We start from the raw sequence: 13,684 nt of genomic DNA on the forward strand, positions 1-13,684 counted from the left end.
CTGTCTCTCTCATTCTCTCTCTCTCAAATAAATAAATAAAATCTTAAAAAAAAAAAAAGATATCTGCAGGGAGTGCTCACTTCGGCAGCACATATACTAAGATATCTGCAGGGACTGTGGTCTCCTCTGAAGCTTGAGGATCTTCTCCCACACTTTTGTGTGGGATTGTTTGGATTATTCATTTCCTTGTGGTTTAAATGGTCCTGTTTTCTTCCTAGCTGTCAGCTGAGGACTACTTTCCTAGAGGTGGTCTGTTGTGCCCTGCCACATAGCCCTGTCCACCACATGGCAATGTGCTTCCTCAATGCCAGCAGAAAAATCTTTCTTTTAATGGTTTTCCTGATTGGGTCAGGCCCACCAGAGTATTTGCTGTTTTGATGAACTCAAAGTCAGCTTATCAGGGAACTTAATTTCATCTGCAAAATCTCTTCACCTTTGCCACCACAGGAGGAAAATCCCATCATAGTCACAAGTCCTGCCCATACTCAAAGGGGGGACTCTGTCTATACAGTGTGAATATGCCAGGGGTTGGGAATCTGGTGGGGGGGTCATTGTAGAATTCTGCCTAACATACCTATCAAAGTAGACAATATGAACATTTTTTATAATATGATGTTGGCAAGAATAATAGGTAAGCAGATTCTCTCACACACTGTGGGCATATAGAGGCACTATTTCTATAAGAATTCATTGTTCAAAGAAGGTTCTCTGTGGCTCCGTATATGGTAGCAAAGCCTGGAAACACCATCAGTACCCACCAGTAGGGGGCTGGTTATGCCAATATTGTTACATATATATTTGCAGTCATTGAAAAGAGTTTGGATTTGTTTTTAGTGAATCAATGTGGAAGGATCTCAGAGTGTGGTAGCCAGCCTCCAAGATGGTCCCCAATGATTCTCACCTCTTGGGGTTTGTGTTCCTGTATAATCCCCTCCCACATTGTGTCAAGGCTGGTCTGTGTAACCAGTAGACTATGGAAGAAGGGATAGTATGTCACCACTGAGATTGAGTTATGGAAGCTATCAGAAGATATGGTTCCCATTTTGTTCATGCTCTCTTTTGGATCACTCATTCTGGGCTGCCATAGTCTGAGGACACTCAGCCCAATGGAGAAGGCCAGGGAACAAGGAACCAAGGCCTCCTGCCAATAGTGAGCCATGTAAGGAAGCTTACAAGTGGACCCTCTGGCCCTAGTCAAGCCTTCAGATGGACAGCTTGACTACAGCCTCGTGAGAGACCCTGCAACTAAATTTTGGAGTAATTTGTTATGCAGCAGTAGCTAACTAACACATAGAGATTTTAAAAAGCAAGATGTGGGGTGCCTGGGTGGCTCAGTTAGTTAAGCATCTAACTTCGGCTCAGGTCATGATCTCTGGGTCCTGGGATCAAGCCCTGAGTTGAGCTCCGTGCTCAGCAGGGAGTCTGCTTGTCCCTCTGCCCCTCCCCCTGCTTGTGTTCTCTTTCTCTCTTTCTCAAATAAATAGGTAAAATCTTAAAAAAAAAAAAAGGCAAAAAAATAGCAAGATGCAGAATCATGGGTAGAGTAGGCTACCATGTGTGTAAAAATTTGCATGTAGAGAAATTTTATAATATATACACACAATTTATTCCCCAAAAGGATTTACAAAAAACTGGCAACGTGGCTGCCTCCATAAGGGAAGGGGTCAAGGATTAAAGGGAAAATTCTCACTGGTTAACCTTCATGTCTTATGGTGTCTCGTGCATTTTATACCATAGGTATGTGTATGTAGAATGAATGATTGACTAAGTGATGAATGAATGAATGAACAACTCATTTACCTTGATCATGGCTCTTGCAGCCTTCCGACAAGCCTCATAGTACTGGTTGAAATTCAGAACTTCCCACTGCTCACTGTTCTTTGTTGCAAGGGCTGGATATGTCCCAAATCGGCTGACTGACTCCCGAAAAAATTCAGGGATGGTTACTGGGGTCTCGTGGCCTGGCCCATGTTTTGATAGTCTCAGAAGGACTTCTCCATCTCGATGAATGGTCCACAGTCCAGGAGTAACTGCAAACAGCCACCAGAGTTTGTGGCAAATGTCTTTATTAACTTTGGGGGAGGAGTGTCCTCTTTGGGCTTGAATGGCTGAGGTTGAATTAATCCCACTCGTCAGGTAAAGTCACATGGCCAACACCAGCCCATTCATGCTTTCTCTTTCTTACTTTTCCTTACCCACCCCCAACAATTTACTATGAAAAATTTCACACATACAAGAAACTTGAATGGCCTGTATAGCCAACATCCTCTGACTCACCATGTGGTTTCCACAGCGCTAGCATTTGCTCCATTTGCTTTATCACATCTCTGTCCAGCCAGCTCTCTACATCCATTCATCACTCCATCTATTTCAAAGTAAGCTGTGGCTATCTATCCATTTCACCCTTAAACACTTTAGCATGTGAATCATTAACTAGAGTTCCATATTACTTACAGATTTTTTTAAAGGTAAAATTTACATGCAGCAGACTACATATACTTTGGTCAGTGGAATGTGAGAAGTGGCTATTTTGTGTCTCTCCCAGGTGGAAGGTTTAAGAGCCAGTGTGTGACTCGCCGTACCCTATTCTCCTCACAAAAATGGTGCAAGCACATGTCAGGGAGGAACCCTAGTGCCAGATACACATAATGCAATCAAGAAACAAGCATGTGTTGTGTTAAGCTGTTGAGCTTTGGGGTTGGATGTTACAGCAGCATCACCCAGACCACCCTGGATACCACCACTTACGTGGAACTGGCAAAGGGGCTGACTCAAAACCAGTTTGTTTCCCTTCATCCCTCACCTTCTTTAAGGGTGTGAAATGGTTTACCCCTGGAAAGAAGAGAAGAGGGTTTCCTCTGGAGAGAGCTGGTGTGCAGTGTGTTGCTCATCACCCCCCAACCATGGGCCAAGTGAGAGAAGATTCTGGAAACCCTCTTGGGGAACTGAGGATGTGAATCTTGACTTTGTTGGACTGAAACTTATCCACTGGAGAGGTGGTGGCTGGAAATGGCCGAGTAGACAGCAGGGTTGGGAGAACACTGCACGTCTACCTGCTGTGGGACGTGGATTTTTCCCTGTGACTGACATGGACCTCAGGGAGGGGCTCCTAAAGGCTTTTGCCTGGAAGCCAGTAGAAAGAACCTGGAGATCTGTGTTCTGAGGCAGACACTGAGGAAAGTCACCAGTGGGCGCTGAGAAAAGAGCATGAACTATGTATTAGCTAGGGCTGCCGTGACAAAGTTCCCCAGACTGAGTGGCCAGAACAACAGAAACCTATTCTCTCAGTTCTGGAGATGTAAGTTTGAGATCAAGATGTGGGCAGAGTTGGCTCCTTTGGAGGCCATGATGGAGAATGGGTTCCATGTGTCTCTCCTAGTTCCTGGTGATTTGCTGGCCATCTTTGGAGTTCCTTGGCTTACAGAAGCATCACCCCAGTCTCTGCCCTCAGCTTCACGTGGCATTCCTCCTGTGTGTCTCTCTCTGTCCAACTCGACCCTTTTCATATGGACACCAGTCATATTGAGTTAGGACCCATGCGAATGACCACATCTACAATGAGCCCTCTTTCCAAATAAGTCACATCCTGAGGTGCTCATGTTGGGGCGTGTCTTCGTTCATGTGACTCTGCTCTAGCACAAGACAAGACATGTATAAATAACAGACACCTTTTTCTCATAGTTGTGGGGGCTGGAAGTCCCCACAGATTCAGTGTCTGGTGAGAACCTGCTTTCTGGTTCATAGTGGCTTCTCACTGCATCCTAACTTGGCAGAAGGGGTGAGGGAGCTGTCTGGGGCCTCTTCTATAAGGACATTGATCCAGTTCACGTGGGCTTCACCCTCATGACCTGATCCCCTCCCAAAGGCCCCACCTTCTAATATAATCACGTTGGGGTAAGTTTTAACATGAGTTTTGGAGGGATGTAAGTTTTCAGACCATAACAGGGGGAAACAGTTCAACCCATGACAGCCTACATCAAGGCAAGGATAGTTCAGAGGTTCCCCCTCACACCCCCCCAAGGAGAATTAGCAGTAGGCAGCATGCCAGCTTACAATGGGCAACAGGGGAAAACATCATGGAGGAGATGACAGAGCAGCACATCGGGCCTCCCCGCCCCCACTGCTCCAGGCATCCAGCCCGAAGCCCAGGGGAAGGGAGAAGCTTTAAATGGGACAAAAATGTGAAGGGGTGTCCCCTGCATCCTGGTTAGGGATATTTTATTGGCTATATTGGGTTGAATGATGCTCCCCCAAAATTCATGTCAGAATCTCAGAATATGACCTTATTTGGAAATAGGGCCTTGGCAGTGGAATCAGTTGAGGATCCCAAGATGAAATTCTGGATGTAGGGTTGGCCCTAAATCTAATGACTGGTGTCCTTATAGGAAAAGGAGAGAACACCAAGACACCCAGAGAAAAAGGCCATGTAATGGTAGAGGCAGAGATTGCCGTGATGAGTTTGTAAACCAGGGACCACCAAGGATTGCCCAGAGCCACCAGGAGCCCAGTGAGCATGGAACACATTGTCCATCACAGCCTCCAGGAAGAGCCAACCCAGCCAACACCTGGATATCAGACTTCCAGCCTCCAGAAGGAGTTGCTGTTGTTTCCACCACCCGTCCTGGGATACTTTGTTACGGCAGCCCTAGGAATCTGACCCAGTGACCAAAATGAGATTCTGAAGATTATTGTCACTTGAGAATGATTGTAGAAGCTGTCTTTCTTGCCAACATTTTATGCACTTGGAAGAGGGCAGCTGTGAAAGATAATGAAGACGCTCTATCTCGTGGTGCTCCCAGAGCTTTGTTCCAGCGGCAAAGTGGTTACAACATACAGATGAAAATCATTATCACACACCTGCACTATATGTATTTATTATATATAGATAATATAAATGTTAATATATAGTAGCATTTAATTACAATATATCTGTACTATATTATATATATTCGTGTCTGTACTATAGAAATATTATATCTGCATTATATACATTTTCAGTTGCATCTGCATTACGTATAATTGCATCTGCATTATATATATATGAGTACATCTGCTATATTATTACATCTGCACTGTATTATTACATCTGGCCTATATTACATCTGGACTATATATACATATATATATACACACAATTGCCTCTTGTATTGCATATATAATACACATATATATTGCATATATGCAATTGCATATAAAATACATATATATATATATACAATTGCATCTGTACTTTATGTATATATACACAATTATACCGACTACATGTATTATATATTATTACATCGGCACTATGTACATTATTACATCTGGCCTGTATTACATCTGGACTATATATATTACTACATCTGTACTATATATATACAATTGCATCTGTACTTGATATATATACACACCCACTATATGTATTATTATATCTATACTATATTTTATTACATTTGCACTATACATATTATTACATTGTATATACACACACACATATATATTTATAATTTTATCTATACTATATTTAATGGTTCCTTGGTGCTTTACCCACGTGGTTGTCCTAATAGGGAGGTGTTATGATCAATGTCCTGTGGTACAAATGATCCAAATGAGGTTTCCAAAGAGCAAGGCCCTCACCCACTGTCACAGGACTGGTCGAGCTCTGCTCAGACAGCAGCTTGTCTGTGCTGCCTGCATTCCCTATCCAGTGTAGGTAGGAGTCGCCTGTCCCTCCACCCCCATTTCAGGCACCTCAGCCAAAGCCAGGGGCCCAGGCAAGGAACAAGTGTGCCCTGACTCTCGGGGTGGGGGGTGCTCCTTTATGAAAAGGCTTGGCTGAATCCGTGCCCCTTTCTCTTTCCCATGTGCACTCTAGCACAACATACCTTTGTTTTTACTCATGTCTCCTTCAGGGTCCTTAATCTCCACTTCACGAGTCATGGGGTTTTCAGCCCTTTCAGGTCCAGAGACACCATGCTTCACAGCACTGCAAGGCACAAAGCAGGGAACTTAGCAGGACCGGCAAAGGGGCTGCAGGTCTGAGGCCAACTTCTGTCCACTGGTCACATCTGCCTAAAATCCTGGGATTGATTAGTCATGCTTGTCCCAGGCCTAAGAGGGGAGGAGAGTGGTGTGTGTGCCAGATCATAGAGCAGTTGTAAGTCCAGAGGGCATTCAATCTGTGAGTTTCCAGAAGAGTCTCTTAAACGGTTGGAGTGTAGCAACCAAGTCTATATGTGGTCCTGTGGGTGAGAAAACATTTTGAACTCTCCCAAGGGAAAGAAACCCACAAGAGAATTCTGTTCTGGTTGGTTGCCTTAAAGATTGTATGACATGAAAACCCAAAGGACGTAAAGGAAAAACAGAAAATCTTGCTACATTAAGAAGTTTTAATTTCCCACATGGCAAAAGGATACCATAAACAATCAAAAGATTCACAACAAACTGAGAAAAAATATGGGTAACATGTCTAATAGATAAAGGCCTGATTTCCTTTATATGTGAAGAACTCCAGTGGATCAATAAGAAAAAGTCCCCGTACCCCACAGGGGATAAATAGAAAGTTCCCAGAAAACAAATTTAAAATGACTTTCTCAGTCATGAGAGAATGCAATAGAAAATATTATGATGTATTTCACCTGCCAGATTAAGCTCAAAAAGGCTGAAAAATATATTAGTGAAGATGTGGGGAGACACACTTCCATACATTGTGAGACTGATGCAGCCCCCTTGGAAGACAGTGGCCAGTGGTCAGACTTCAGATCATGTGGTCGCTAACCCATCCTTGGAGGACAGTGATGATTCTGGCTGCTGCAGTCCTTACATGCTCATTAACTGGACTCCGTTGTTTGAAGCCTTTCGTGTAGGATGGGGTCAACCACCACTCCTTACCCTTGTCTGACTTTCAGTGTGTTAATCCTTAAATCTATTAAGCAACATTCTTTTATTTTTTTTTTTAAGATTTTATTTATATATTTGAGAGAGCATGAGAGCAAGATTGAGAGAACGAGTTGGGGGAGAGGCAGAGGGAGAAGCAGGCTCCCCACTGAGCGGGGAGCCTGACTCAGGACTCGATCCCAGGACCCTGAGATCATGACCTGAGCCGAAGGCAGCCACTTAACCGACTGAGCCACCCAGGCGCCCCTAAGCAACACTCTTTTAAACATTTACTTAACAAAAATTAATAGTTGTTTTCCTAGACAAAATTGTGTTGCCCCAAATTCATATGTTGAGGCCCTAACCCCCCAGTATGATTGTATTTGGAGATGGAACCTTTAGGGAAGTAATTCCGGTTAAAGGAAGTCATAATAGTGGGGCCCTGATCCAATAGGATTAGTATCTTTATAAGAGGAAAGGAAACTAGCTCTTGCTCTCACTCCGCCTTGTGAAGACACGGCTGTCTGCAAGCTATGAAGAGGGCTGTCCCTAGAAACCAGCCCCGCTGACACCTTGATCTTGGACTTCCAGCCTCGAGAACAGAGAGAAAATACATTTCTGCAAAGTAACCCATTCTGCAGTACTTTGTTATGGCAGCCCTAGGGAGCTAATCCAGTTGCATAAATATTTAGAAGATACTAAATCTTAAATGCCATTTAATGAACTTAGGAATTTAGCAAATCAAAATTTCTAAAGCATTTGAACATTGGCCACATGTTTCATTAATCAGATTTCCCTAAGCATGTAATTAAAACCACAAATCCAGTATGTTATTTTGTTCCAGTGCAAGATGTCTGCAGACAACATCAGCCTTAGAGGCCAGAATTGCTGGCTGACATTTGAAAACAGTGTGTCAGTGGTTTCTGTGAAGGAAAATCGTCTTTTCTTGCTCATGACAAACATTATACTTGATACAAGATTCAGGCAGTCCTAAATTCTAGATTTGCAGTTCACGTCCTGCAAGAACCTGATGATACACAGTCTGGCGAATGTAACCCCATAACCTGTGCACAGTTCTACGCTAGCAGATACTGGCTGTGTATTTCAGCGAAAATGAGTAGCTAGAAAGGCACATTATAATAGGAACTTAAGTGAGTCTCTGTGGCATTTATACACACAGGGTAGACCAATCAGTGGAGCAAAGCAAATAGCCAAACATAGCCGATCTGAATGAAGCTAGGAACATGCATGCAAAGACATTCATAAAGTGTGCCACAAAAGAAGAAACCAGGAAGTCCAAGGTCCTCCTAGAGCAGCTGGATCTGGCTCAGAACCTTGGTGTCCCACCTGATCTACCCTTTCACCTCCACTGCTCCCTCTCCCTCCCTTCCTTCATTCCATCACCCTTCCACACACCCATCCATCCAACTTTCCATCCTTCCCCCATCATCCATCCTTCCATCCACTCATCCACTCATCCATCTATCTACCCATCACCTAACCAACTTCCTTCCCTCCCTCCTTTATCTCTCTCCTCTCTTCTCTCCCTTATCTGTTTCCATTCTTCCTTCCTTGCTTCCTTCTGTCTCCTTCTGCTCTCCTCCCTCCCTCTCCCCCCTCCCTCCCCTTCTCCCTCTCTCCTTCTTCTCCCTCTTTCCCCCACATCTGGCCCATCCACAAATTCCATCAGCTAAGTCTTCAAAATAGGTCCACAAACAACTGCTCCCCTGGACAGGCACAGCTACCTGTAACCTGGGCTCCCTCCCATGAGCCAGAGGGACCCCACAGAAGGGTGGATCCCATCAACCACATTCAGTGCTTGGATTCCAGCCAGATCCCAACCCCAACAAGGCATCTGTGATCAATGAGGACTTGAACACTGACTGGATGTCAAATGACACGAAGAAAGGATGGTCACTTTTTAAAGTGTGATCATGGCTTTGGGACTAAGTTAAAGAATCTCTGTTGCTAAAGGATTCACACGTGAAATAACACGCTGTCTGGAGTTTGCCTTAAAACAGTCCAGCAGGAGCATGGCTACATGGAGAGAAACAAGGCCAGCTCCACATCGATAATTATCAGAGCAAAGTAATGGGCACAGTTGTTTCTGTCGTTGAGGGGGTGGGTCATGACACTACCAGCTCTATTTGTGTGTGTGTTTGAAATGTTCCATCATAAAAACTGTAAAAAACAAAACAAAACAAAACAAAACAAAAAAAACGAATAAAATAAAATGTTGGTCTGACCCTGTCCCTCCTCTGCCTGCAGCCCTCCAGGGCTCCCACCTCCCTCAGGATAATAAGCCCACATCCTCCCTCTGCCCACAAGGTCCTGCGCAGCTGCCTGCCCCTCTCTCCCCTCCTTTCCCCTCCCATCTCTGTGGTACATCCATACCATGGAATACCACACCTCAGAGGATGGAACTGTGGATGCAACAGTTTGAGCAAGTCTCAGAGGCCTGAGGGAAAGAAGCCAGATTCAAAAGGCCATGTGCTCTGTGATTCCATTTATGTGACTTTCTGGAAAAGGCAAAACCGTAGTGACAGAGAACAAATTGGAGGTTGCCAGGAGTTGGGGTACGAAGTGGGGTTGACGGTGAAGGGGAAACAGAAGGGAATTTGGGGGTGTGGTGGCAACAGTGACTGTGCTGTTGGTTATACGACTCCAAGTATTTGCCAGAACTCTAGAACTCTGCACCAAAAACATGAAGTCTACAATGTGCGAAGAAAGTATGCTGTGCACCTTAAAATGGACAACTGAAAAATGTTCTGTAGCTAATTCATTGGGTTTTCCAGTATCACTAAAGATAAAATGTAAGGAGCAAATAGCCTATTAGTAACCACTTCCCATTTCCCATCAAGACTTAGTTCTTGCCCATAGTATGCCAATTCTGTATTAATTGTTTAAAAGCCTAATCATGGGGCGCCTGGGTGGCTCAGTCAGTTAAGCATCTGCCTTCAGTTCAGGTCATGATCCCAGGGATTGATCCCTGTGTAGGGCTCCCTGCTCAGCGGGGAGCCTGCCTCTCCCTCTGCCCCAACCCCTCCCCCCACTCATGCTCTCTCTCTCTCAAATAAATAAAATCTTAAAAAAATAAAATAAAAGCCTAATCACTTTTCCAAGTATGTGTTACATGGTGGTAGCATTCTTTCAAGTTAGCTATGTTTTTATTCTATCAGTCTAAAGAGAAAAATTTCCTCCAACCAGTTAGTGTTTTATTAAAAAAAATATGTTATATAAAAAAGGGCTTCCTTTGGCAAAGTAAAAAAGAAAAGGTGTACTATACAACAAAATTATGTATCCCCCTTAAAAGTAAGACTTGGGATAAAATATAAAAATGAATAAGATCATAATAAAATATCTACCTCATGCAGGGCACCGTGACAAACATTTTGGGGTTACCATAAAGGACCTTGAGGACAGATCTGCCCAGAGTTCCAACCGGGAGTAGGACCCATATGAAGACAAACCAAAGGAGACTGGAGACACCAAAGAATTACCCACCAAGGGATGGGGATGGAAGGTGATAGCTTGATGTGTACAGAGTTTCCTTTTGGGGCAATGAACAATTTTTGGAACTAAACAGAAGTGATAGTTGCACAAGACTGTGAATGCACTAAATGCTGCTGAGCCAACCACTGGAAAAAGGTTAATTTTGTGTTATGTGAATCTCACCTTGATGAAAGACACACCCCAGAGAGGTTGGTTCATGGTTACTGAATTTGAATGTTCTTCAAAACAAGATATTAAATCGGAAAAGCAAGATTCAGGACAACATACAAAGAGGTGGCTGTTTGTGTAGGTGAATGGGTTTGTATACGTGTTTGTGACTTAGGAAAACACTGTTGTGTCTCTGGTCTAAGGAGTTGTGGGCTCCTTGGCAGTCATAAAGCAAAATGCAAGCAATCTGACCCCACCAGTGAAGCCTTGAGAAGGGGAAGATGATAGGTCTCAAGTCATAAAGTCCCCAGTACCCATGGCCGGGGGGCATGCCCTGGTTTCTTTCAAGCTTAACCATTATCAAGAATCTTTCCTACACACTCAGTGAGGGAGAAGGGCAGAGGTCGATCGTGGGATCCTACTGTTCTCTTCTCCCTGTATCTCCTGAGCATCTACTGTGTGCCAGGCAGAGCTCTAGGCAGTGGGCAACCTAATGGACAAAAATCCCTCCTTGAGCTGACATTCTAGTTGGAAAAAACAGCCAGGAAATGAACAGAGATCCATTTGGATAGTAACAGGATGAGCCGCAAAAACATCATGCTGAGTGAGAGAAGCCAGATGTCAAAGGACAGAGCATATGATTCTATTTATAGGAAATGTCCAAAACAGGCAAATCCATAGGGACAGAAAGCAGATGAGTGGGTGCCTGGAGCCAGGGACAGGGGTATGAGGAGTGACTGCTAATGGGCATACGGTTTCCTTTGGGGGTGATGAAAATGTTTTGGAACCAGGTAAAGATGGTGGTTGCACATCAGTGTGAATGTACTGAATGCCACTGAATTGTGCACCTTAAAGTGGTGAATCTTGTGATGTGTGGGTATCCCTTCAATTAAAAAAAATTCAGGTTGGTAGTGATCATAATGGGAACAACAGAACAGGGTGTTGTAATAGAGAATGCTAGGGTGGTCAAGGAGGCCTCTCTGAGGAGGTGTCATTGGAGTTGAGGAGACCTGAAGGAAGTGGAGTTCAACTGGGGTGCATGTTCCAGATAGAGCAGACTGTGGGAGCAGAGGCCGTGAGGTGGGAACTAGCTTGGCTGTTCCAGGTGCAGAAGTATGCAACTGGACTCTGGGAGCAAGGGGTGCATGGAAATAAATACGAAAATAGCCCTACCTCCTGCCATACCCCTCACCTCCTTAGCTCCAGCTACTTGGACCTTGTCTCCATCCCCACACACTCCAAGCTCCCTCTCACCTCAGGGCCTTTGCACATGCTGTCCTTTATGCTCAAAACACTGTTCTCCCTAATCTTCATCTATTGATCCCTCCCCAAACTCAGTCTCTGCTTGCAAGTCTGTTCTTCACAGGAATATCCCCTGTTATCCCAGGCTGAGCTAGACCTACCTCCTCTTATTCCACCCTTTCTTTCCCTTTATTGCATGATCTAGCTTTGTAACTAGGGGTGTGTGTGTGTGTGTGTGTGTGTGTGTGTGTGTGTGAGAGAGAGAGAGAGAGAGAGAGAGAGAGAGAGAGAGACTATCTTGTTGATCATTATATCCCTAACACATAGTATGGTGCCTGGCACATGAAAGGGGTTCAATCAATATTAGGTGAATGAGTATATATCTAAATATATTGACTCAGTAGACCTGTGGGTATCAACCAGGGGCCATTCTGGCCCCCAGGGGACATTTGGCAGTGTCTGGAGACATTTTGGTTGCCACAAGTTGGGGCATGCTACTGGCATCTAGCGGGTAGAGGCCAGAGACATTTCAATGCCCTGCAATGCCTAAGGTAGCTCCTCACAACTAAGAATTATCCGATCCCAAATGTCAATAGTGCCAACACTGAGAAACTCTGGACTAGACAAGGCAGTTACAAGATGCAGATGGCTAGCACTTAGAGAAGAGCTCCCATATTACTTTTCTGTGTAGAAAAGTAATATGGGAGCTCTACCCAGAGACATTTCCTTGTGATCTTGGACTGAAAGGATCCTGGTAAAACCAGCAGTCCTGTCAAGACCAAGACTGTTTAGGGGCACCCGGGTGGCTCAGTCGGTTAAGTGTCTGCTTTTGGCTCAGGTCGTGATCCCAGGGTCCCGGGATCAAGTCCTGCCTTGGGCTCCCTGCTCAGCGGGAAGTCTGCTTCTCCCTCTCCCTCTGCCTGCCACTCCCCCTGCTGTGTACTCTCTCTTTCTCTGTCAAATAAATAAATAAAATCTTTTTTTAAAAAAAAAGACCAAGACTGTTTAATACAGAACAGCAACAGCAAGCAAAGCAAGTAACAGATGGGTCTTTCCTATGCACCAAGCACTGTGCTGAAAGTTTTATGTGCATTAAGTCATTTAATCTTCACAATAACCCTAGGAGGTAGATACTATTAATCCCCATTTTACAAATGAAACTAGAACACAACAAGGTTAGTTTGCCTATGGTTACTGCATAATTTTTTCTTCTCAGTCTTGGGATCATTCATTCATTCATAAATAGCTGTAAGTAGAGATGGTATGACTCTTCAACCAAGTGAAGGTCAAATCCAACCATGTGTTTAAAGAATCTTTACCAGATGAAGAATGTCTGTGTATTGAGACATCAGAAAAGAGCAAATCAAGACAAGTCACTGACTGGGAGAAGATATTTGCTCTGTTCATATCCCAAGAAAGAATTTATATCCAGAATATGAAAAGAGCTGCTCTGGATTAAAAAGGCATAAGTAAATAATCCAACCGGAGATGGGCAAAAACATGAACAAGCAGTTCACAGGAAACATGAAAGGGCTATAAACCAGGACAAGAAGCTCAGGTTCTTTGTAATCAGGGAAATGAACATTAAATGAGATATTGTTTCATTCCTAGTAGATACAAAAATGCATACAAGTGCTGGAGAGGAAAGAGAATGGGGGCTCTCCTCCACTAAGGGTGGGAGCTAAAGATGGCACGCCCAATTGGCAAAGCCCTGGTGTTAACCATTAACAGTGAACATGTACATATCCCTGAGCTGGCATTTTCATTCCCAGGTATATATACACAAGAGAAACTTGCACATCTGCCCCAGGAGACATGGATAAGAATGTTCGCAGCAGCAGTATCCCTAAGAATCCCATACTGGAAAACCCCAAATATCCATCAACAGAAGAGTGGACATATCCATTATGTTATACTACACTGT

The 13,684-nt window shown here is 44.1% G+C and overlaps 1 protein-coding gene across 1 annotated transcript in view; it reads right to left on the reverse strand.

Annotated features, from left to right (window-relative positions):
- Nucleotides 1-13,684, reverse strand: part of LOC123834191 (long-chain-fatty-acid--CoA ligase ACSBG2-like) — a 57,905-nt gene that overhangs the window by 21,859 nt on the left and 22,362 nt on the right. The window contains exons 2-3 of the mRNA XM_045863213.3: nucleotides 5,868-5,968; nucleotides 1,801-2,030 (exon numbers count right to left, since the gene is read on the reverse strand). Coding sequence (XP_045719169.1) covers nucleotides 1,801-2,030; nucleotides 5,868-5,922 — 285 coding nt within the window. The 5' untranslated portion in view covers nucleotides 5,923-5,968. The remainder of the gene's footprint in view (nucleotides 1-1,800; nucleotides 2,031-5,867; nucleotides 5,969-13,684) is intronic.

The sequence above is a fragment of the Mirounga angustirostris genome, unplaced genomic scaffold (assembly GCF_029215605.1).
Source record: "Mirounga angustirostris isolate CCGP_5_RB_7025 unplaced genomic scaffold, mMirAng1.0.hap1 SCAF_1, whole genome shotgun sequence".
NCBI classification, from domain to species: Eukaryota; Metazoa; Chordata; class Mammalia; order Carnivora; family Phocidae; genus Mirounga; species Mirounga angustirostris.